This window comes from Acomys russatus, chromosome 11 (genome assembly GCF_903995435.1).
Source record: "Acomys russatus chromosome 11, mAcoRus1.1, whole genome shotgun sequence".
Classification (NCBI taxonomy): Eukaryota; Metazoa; Chordata; class Mammalia; order Rodentia; family Muridae; genus Acomys; species Acomys russatus.
In genome coordinates this window covers 52,499,017-52,507,222 of record NC_067147.1, presented here as the reverse complement: position 1 = coordinate 52,507,222, position 8,206 = coordinate 52,499,017, and the positions used below count along the sequence as shown (strand labels likewise).

The 8,206-nt window shown below is 51.4% G+C and overlaps 1 protein-coding gene across 4 annotated transcripts; it reads right to left on the bottom strand.

Moving 5' to 3' along the window:
• Window positions 1-993: 993 nt before the first annotated feature.
• Derl3 (derlin 3) lies at window positions 994-2,941 on the bottom strand. Of its 4 annotated transcripts, none has more exons than XM_051153238.1 (7): window positions 2,801-2,941; window positions 2,625-2,690; window positions 2,462-2,535; window positions 2,256-2,349; window positions 1,694-1,889; window positions 1,191-1,299; window positions 994-1,090 (listed from the first exon to the last, which is right to left on the bottom strand). In XM_051153238.1, the coding sequence occupies exons 1-7, from the start codon at window positions 2,891-2,893 to the stop codon at window positions 1,018-1,020; spliced, it is 705 nt and encodes a 234-aa protein (XP_051009195.1). In that variant the 5' UTR covers window positions 2,894-2,941; the 3' UTR covers window positions 994-1,017. The 4 variants fall into 4 exon arrangements, with proteins under 4 accessions (XP_051009195.1, XP_051009197.1, XP_051009196.1 ...); XM_051153240.1 differs by having other exon boundaries at window positions 1,191-1,281; window positions 2,801-2,940; XM_051153239.1 differs by having other exon boundaries at window positions 2,625-2,687; window positions 2,801-2,908.
• Between the last annotated feature and the right edge of the window lie 5,265 nt (window positions 2,942-8,206).

The following is an 8,206-nucleotide window of genomic DNA, read 5'->3' as shown; positions in this document are numbered from 1 at the left end:
GAGTTGGCACTGTGTGGAAAGGAAGGTACAGCTGTCTAGCCCACCCCCAAGCTTCTCGTTCCTTTTGTCCTTGCCCTGTGGTATAGAATGGACATAGGACCCATAAAGGTAACATATGGCTCTACACTGAGGCAAATTGGGCATACAGGTTGTGACTGAAGCCAGTGATGGTAGCACCCCAGCTCTAGACTGCTGGTACCCTCACTCTCGGTGGGGCCACACACAACCCTCAGGTCCACACAGCAGCATAGCTGTGGCCTTACCAGGTTTCACTATAAAAATCAAGTCAGACTCAGTAGAAAACATTTTTGTTACCATAGAAATAACAGGCAGTGGTCTGGGGAATTCCCATGCTGTTAGGCATCCAGGAGTAAGCCCCAGTGGAGCAGTCGTAAAGCAGCAAAGAAAACTGGCCACATTGAACACCTTGGTTCAGAGGAGATGCAGGTAGCAAAGACCCACACAGGCCTCAGCTGGAAGACAAACAGACAGTCCCAGAACTACTGCTGTACACAGGGTGCTGCTAAAATAGAGCTTGAGGTCCTGGGCTCACTAGCGTGACAAGGACCAAACTTGTCCTCTGCACCTGGGCCCATGGGACCTTTTGAGTCACCAGCCAGAGACAAAGGTGAAGACTTGTTGGTTCAAATGAAGCAGAGAGGCCGGGTGGATGGGAGTCCTGGGGACTGGCCATGGCCCTGAGCCAGCCGCTGGGCTCTGCGTGTGTAGGGCCTGTTGCTGCTGCTCCACCGAGGCCCTGGCAGCATGAGGACCAGAACTGTGGGTCTAACTAGTGAGCGCAGAGCTCTACTAGGCAGTCTTCGCCCTCTCTGGGCCCGCCCCGTGTCCTAGCACCTACAGCTGAGAAGAGAGATGGCACAGAGAGGTGTAGGGTGCTGCTGGCTGAGGCGTCAAGGCTGCGTGGGTCCAGCCTTCTGGATGGGTGGCTGGGGTGGAACTGGGGTGTAGGGGAAGGAGAGGCTGACCCAAGGGGGCTTACTGTTCCCGGAGCAGCCCTTAGGGTTCTGGTTGCTCTTCAGGAAGGGGCAGGTAATTGGGGTCCTCCTGAGGGTCATCTAGTAGCAGCTTCCTGTGGAGACGAACAACTACCCTGAGCTGTGGTAAACACAAGTTCCCCCATGGAGGAGGCAGACTCCCTGAGGGAGGGAAAACAGTTGTCTGAGACTCACAGGAAGCTGGGGGTCAGCAGCAGTCTCTTGCCTCCAGGCTGGTTGGGAAAGACATCTTCTAGGAAGTAGTAGATGTGGCCCACAACAATCCCTGCGAGAGAGCCAAAGGCTGGCAGAGGCCGTCTGTCAAAGCTCAGTGTAACCCCAGGGTCCAGAGCACAAGTGCCCTGCTGTCTACCAATCAGGGGAAGATCAGAGCTGGCCTTGAAAGACAAGCTTAAAGGGGCCCAAAAGTGCATGGCACCTGGGGAGAGGGAGGGACTCGGGGCCTGGGAACACTGGGGGAGTAGGAGCCAAGAAGCAGACACTGTAACCACCCCCAGGACCAAATCTGGTTTGAGCAGGTCAATTTTGCAGATGCAAATCCTATGGGCCAGCTGGAATGCTTGGAGTGGGGGTGGGGGTGGGGGCACTAAACACAGAACAGGAGCTGAGACAGGAAGAAAGGTTTGGGAGGTGCATAAGAGGTCGGGTGCAGGGGGGGGGGGCAGTTGCATGCTCACCTAGCAGGTCTGTGATGACTGAGTTCCCCAGCAGCAGAGAGAAGCCCATGAGTGCCCAGGGCAGAAATGGTGCTTGGAAGTTGAGTAAACCAAAGAAGTTGACCCTCACATGAGGGCTGCGCCGGCTCCATACATAGACCAGCATGGCCATGAGGGCCTGTCCCAGGAAAAAAAGGCTGCCCAGAAATCCCAGCAGCTGGGCCAGAGTCAAGGCTCACTGGAGCGGTCTGGTGCCTACAGTTCCTCTCTGACTCTTTCCCCGGGTTCCTTCTTCCCCTGTCTGTTCCATAGCAAGAAGAACCCGTCTCGTGGGCCCGTCAATTCCCATGCCTCCTCGTTCCTTCTAGCACTTGTATGCATGTTTCAAAGCCTCAGTGGTCTATCAGCCTATCGCAGACTTCCCAGCTGGGCTCTAGCTAGGGCACTTGGTAGGCTAGACAGCTGCTGGGCTCTGAACGCCTGCCCCTCCATGTCTGGGCATTTCATGTCTGACCCCAGGGTCACGGCAGGCTAGAAGGATGTGTCTCTTGACCTAATAATACTGAGCCTACAGGAAGGATACAGTCATAAGAACACCACCGAAAAGAAACATGAAAACGAAGTCAGCCTTGCGACCGCGGAAGGAGCCCTCCTCCAGCATGCGGCAGTAGCGGAACCTGTAACACTGGTATAGGAAGTGCCACGGCGACTGGGCCTCAGTTTCCCCGTTGCTAGCCCTACACAACCCCAACCCGGGCTCACCCCAACCCCCAAGGTGGCTCAGGATACACGAAGAGCATGTTGAAAAAGAAGCCGAATCCCAGGGGCCCGAAGAAGAGGAAGGTAGTGATGAGCCTCCAGACCTGCGAAGAGGTGGGGTGGGGGTCGGCGGTGAGGCGTGGGGCAAGGGTACCGGCCTGGCTGACAGGTGCCAGAGTCGGGGCCGCCTCACCTGGAACTTCCGGAACACCAGGTGCGGGTTGAAGTAGAGCTGGAAGGGGGTGAGGAGCTCCAGCTGCTGTGGGACGGGGATCGTATAAGACGCCGGCAACCTGCGACCTCCCTAACCCCCTCTTGCTAGCCAGGTTCTGTAACCATGGCGCCGCCACGCCCGCCCGGCCCGCTCACCACTGCGGCGGTGGTGAGGACGCAGGCCGTGGTGTAAGCCCGTGTCACCGCGGGCACCTGCAAGAAGCCCGCCGCCAGCCCCTGCCCCGCCATCGAAAATCCTGGGCGCGCGCGCTTGGTGCGCCGCGCAATTAACCCGCCCCCAAGCCCCGCCTCGCTCTCTGGTGGCCAATCAGCGTCGGAAGAGCCGAGCCTGGGCCTGGAAAGCCAATGGGAAGAGGAAGCGGGAAGTCCAGGTGTATCCAGGCGGCTAGCCAATGAGAAAGCCCCACGGTAGAGCACGTGGCGGTTGTTGTGGCTGCTGTGGAGGCGTGGGGGGTCTTGTGGCCAATCAGAATTTATCGTTTGACAGCATCTAGAAAAGGGCCAATAGCAAGGACCCACGAAGTCGCCACGGAGGCGGGGCTATGAAAAGAGGCGCAAAGACACGGCCAAGGGGTGGGCTGAGATGCTGGACTAGCCTCTGACTGATCTTGGCTTGCTGGTGATGCCTTTAGCTTCTGAGAACTCAGAGCCAGGCCCCCATTTCACCCACAGCCCCTAAAAGGTCCAGAGTCCAGCTAACAGGTGCGAGCTCCTGTTGCGATCTTCCTAGGCATGCACTGTGGGGAGGACCCTGCTAAAGGTTCAGAGCCATGTTAGAGCAAGTGGGTTGGCAGACTGGAGAGGGGCTTGAAATTTTGGTAGAAGAGGAAAGCGCCGTTAGTCAACCATTTATTGAGGACGTACTGTGTGTTGGACACTCTAATAAATGTTGGGGATCCTGTACTCAACAAAAGATACAGCAGTGGTGGCTCAGCCAGTTCAATGCTACGGTGACCTAGTTCTGTCTAGAACGGCGCTTTGTTGGAACATAATGCCCGGGATGGACCTCCACGGTAAGTAAGGTGACCTGGGCAGCCTATATGAGGAGGCGACATTTAATTGTCACTTCTAAAAGATCCCTGTACTCACTAGAAGGTTATACAAACGAAACAGTAACATATGCTGTTCAGAATATGGAAGAACAGATCTACATGCCATTTTTCTGAGGATTGAAATTGTTCAGCCACTAAGGGGAACAGTAAAGGTAGTACTCAAATATTTAAAGTAAGACTACCACTGGGTGTGGTGGTGCCCGTCTTCATTCCAACCACTCCAATGGCAGAGGCAGGCAGATCTCTATGATTCTGAGGCCAGTCTCATCAATATTGAGAGTTCCAGGCCAGCCAAGGTTATATAGTGGCTCCTATTTCTGAATAAGCAAATATAAAATTATCAGATGGACCTAAAATCCCAGTATGAAGAAATGACTTAATGAGTTCTGGGTCATGACACCCGAGCTACATAATAAAACTCTACCTTAGAAAACTAAACATGCAGTAAGCGTTGATCTAGCCAACAGACAGGACATGCTCCACAGTTCTGTGGAGAGCAGGGACTGACTCTGACATGAACTCTGGTGCTCCATATCTGACCACTTCTCCTTGGTAGGGAGGCCTGGTGGCACTCAGAAAGGATAAGCAGGCTACCAAGATGAGACCTGACAGGCTGTGACCATAGGGGGGGGGATGTCCCCTTCTGTCACAGACCTAGGGGAGGGTAATAGGGTGAAAGAGGGAGGGAGGGAGGAACAGGAGGATGCAAGTGAAGGGATAACAATTTAGGTGTAATCTGAATAAATTAATTAAAAAAGAAAACTAAAATAATGATTTCATTTTATTTAAATAAAAGTTAAAGCCAGGCACAGTGGTGCATGTCTGTCATCCCAGCACTCAGGGAGGCAGAGACAGGAAGATCTCTGTGAGTTCTAGGCCAGCCAGGTCTACAAAGTGAGTCCAAAAAAAAAAAAAAAATCCCAAAAAACCAACCAACCAAACAAACAAAAAACTTAAAACAGACTTACTACATACCCCTTATAAATTCTACCCAGAAGAACTTAAAAAGATACTTTTGCTAGGCATGGTGTTACAGACCTTTAATCTCAGCACTCATGAGGCCAAGGCAGGCAGTCTCTGAGTTCAGGACCAGCCTGGTCTATGGAACAAGTTCCAGGACATCCAGGACTACAAAGAGGAACCCTTTCTTAGAAAAAAAAAATTTGTATTGATTAAGTTAATTAACAAAGTAATGAATTTCATTGTGAGATTTCGTGTATATATGTCCTTATGCTTTTTTTCTCATTTATGTGCTTGTATTCATAGTTTTATTTACAACGGCCAAGAGGGTGAAGCAATGAATGCCCTTTGATAGATTAATGGATATACAAAATGCAGTGGAATTTTATTCAGCCCGACACAGCCTCCAACACAGATGCCCCTTAATGGCATCCCGTTAAGTGAAAAGACAAGGACTGTAAGCGATACACTTACTTGAGAAGGGAAGCAGGGAACTAGGGTTCAATAGGTGCAGAGCTTTAGAGTTTTTTGATTGGTTGGTTGTTGGTTTGGTTTTTTGAGACAGAGTTTCCCTGTGTAGCCTTGGCTGGCCTGGACTCACTTTGTAGACCAGGCTGGCCTCGAACTCACAGAGATCCGCCTGCCTCTGCCTCCCGAGTCCTGGGATTAAAGGCGTGTGCCACCACACCTGGCTTGCAGAGCTTTAGTTTGGAAAATAGAAAAGTTCTGTGGATGGATGGATGGTGATACTTGCACAAAATATGAACAGTGCATAAACTGTATGCTTTTAAATGGTTGGGACAATTTTGTGATGTATGTATTTTATTACTGGTTTTTATTTTATTTGTTTGTTGATATAAGGACTCATTTCAGTGAGAATGGCCTTGAAGTCATAAACCTTCCTCAGACTCTCAAGTGCTGGGATGAAGGCATATGCTACAAAGCCTAGCTAACAGAGGTAATTTTACTTTTATACCTTTCTCTCTCTCTCTCTCTCTCTCTCTCTCTCTCTCTCTCTCTCTCTCTCTCTCTCTCTCTCTCTTTCTCTCTCTCTCTGTCTCTCTTGTCTTGGTTTTTCGAGGCAGGGTTTCTCTGTATAGCCTAGGCTGTCTTGGACTCACTTTGTAGACCAGGCTGGCCTCGAACTCACAGCAATCTGCCTGCCTCTGCCTCCCGGGCACTGGGATTAAAGGTGTGCATTCCGGCTATACATTTCTTATTGTATTATCCTGGTGCCGGAACCCAGAGTCTGGCACACACTAAGGAGACAGCCTGTCACTGAGCTGCACCCTTATCCATGGTGTTTCTTCAAAAGAAATTTCTGAGAGTCATGGCCATCTACTGTGGTGAAGCAGCATCTGCTGGACCCCATGACCATGCGTTGCTCACATGAACTCACAGAAATGTAGCTGGGGGGAAGGGCTTGTGAAGCCCCACCTGGACTCTGAGAAGTTAATTAACAGCTGGTGACTGCTGAGGAAAAAGATTGTTTCCTTCAGTGATGCAGCTCCTGAGAAACCTAGCACACCATAGTAGATGGTCCTACATCCATGCATATTCAGGCAACACAAAGTGGACTCTGTGGGCTTAGGATGAGAGAGAGAGGGAGAGAGGGAGGGGGGGAAGAGGAGGGGCAGGGGGAGAGAGCATACATGAAGTTGGGAGGAAAAGTGGTGAAGGGACTTGGAGGGGATGGAAATAGCAGGGTAGAGTTGATAAAAACATATAATCAGGTATGACATTCTCAAAAAGAAAATTAAAATGTCTCTAAGGGCAAAAATTGGCAGAGTAGTCAGTGAGCAAAGTGAAACTCCAGGGGACTGTGGTGGCCTGGGCAGGTGGAGCCTGGAGGTCCAGGAAGTGGAGCAGTGTTTATCCATAAGCTGAACACAGCTGTGAGGCAGAGGCCAGGTGTGGAGAGTAGATGGTGTAACCTGTGGCAGAGATGGAGCATGGCAGAGAACAGGCAGGAAACAGAGTCTCATTCTGGCCTTAACTGAATCTGAGGCATCTGTATGACATCTGCTTGGACAAATCTGGAGTGTGGTACTGGGAGAGGGGAATGGGCCAAACGTACCCCTGTGGATAGCAGGCATCAGTAACTGGTCAGTGGCATTTGTAGCCTGGGCCTGTGAGAGGTTATTGGGAGTGGAGGAAGCCCTGGGTGAGTGAAATCCTGAGTTAGTGTCTATTGCTGACATGGACACAGCCATATTGAGGATTCCAAGGCCTCTAACCCAGGGGACAATTTGACAAAGCTTTCCCCAGTGCCCTGGCCTGCGGGGTTCGACTAAAACTTGGGAGGGAGGTCACCTATTGAGAATGCAAGACACAAAGAAGGAGAGCAAGTCTGATTGATCAAACTCTCAAACTTTATTAGGCAGCAACTTTTATAAGTCAGGAAGCATATTGCTATAGCAACCCAGCTGCAGGCTTTTCTCAAAACACAGGGAATTCCAGGCAGGGTCGTAATGTCCTGCCACACAGGGCATCTTGCTTTGTCTTCATCTAGCTTTAGTCTAACTGCTGACTCACAACAGGGTTGCTCCATCCCTATCTGTCCTTAGCTGCTGACTCACAACAGGGTCAGCTAGTTTCTGGTGAAAGGCAAGCTTTGTGAAAGACAGAGACTTAAAAGTGCAGACTTGACAAGATGGCTGAACATTGGCCATATGGCCTATTGTCCCCAACACCCAAGGAGACCAAGAGTGTGAGTGATCAATGTGTGTAAAGACCAGCAACTGCAGCTTCCTCCTTCCAGATGTTTTCAGCCTGAGGCCTGGGGTAGCAGCAGTCAGAGACTGGAGGCCAAGAGGAGAGAGGTCCTGGAGCTAAGCCGGAAAAGGATTTTAAGACAAAGAAAGGCAGTAAGCAGCCCAGGGAGAGGTGGCCTGGGAAGGGACAGTGGGATGCTTCTAGGCAAAGCCCTTGGTGACAAGGCAGTAGGGAAAGGAAGATACTCAAACAGATATGCCTTTGTCTAGCATGAGGGACCTAGCTTTAGACACCAGTGTGGACGATAAGTCATGTTCTGAACTAAGCCCTGAGGTCTCCCGAGGGTATGATCTGGCCCAGAGAGCAACTGGTTCAGGTCATCTCAGGTGGATGCCAAGAGGGTCCTATAGGGACGAGAGCATCTACAGGGACTAGTGCCTGATTAAGGAAAACAGGAAGCACTGAAGTAAACATGACTTCCTATGGGGCGTGGCGTGTAAGGTGCTCCTCATATACTCTAAACAGCAGAGGTTGGACCAAAGTGCTCTGAGAGGTGGGTGGGGGCAGGCTGCTGAACCCCATCCCACAGCATCTACTTAAGTTACACAGGCCAGGCAGAATGGAGCCCACCCAGGCAATGGCAGTGATGTGCAGTAGTGGGGTATCCAACCTCCCCCGCCTCCACCAGGGCATTCGGTAAAAGAGCCTGTGGAGGGAGGGGGGTGAGGAATTCCCTCTGCAGGCACTGGCCATCCCAATCCTCAGGGTCAGGCTGGGGCCAACGGGAGGGACTGTTGTTGTCACTGGGGAGGCA

Excerpts from the sequence above, each read along its gene's own strand:
- Derl3 (XM_051153238.1), bottom strand. The coding sequence starts at position 2,893 with ATGGCGGGGCAGGGGCTGGCGGCGGGCTTCTTGCAGGTGCCCGCGGTG. Across the intron at positions 2,350-2,461 it reads TTTTTCAACATGCTCTTCGT|GTTCCGCTACTGCCGCATGC; the intron begins GTATCCTGAGCC and ends CCAGTGTTACAG. Across the intron at positions 1,890-2,255 it reads TCGGTGGTGTTCTTATGACT|CTGCTGGGATTTCTGGGCAG; the intron begins GTATCCTTCCTG and ends ACTCTGGCCCAG.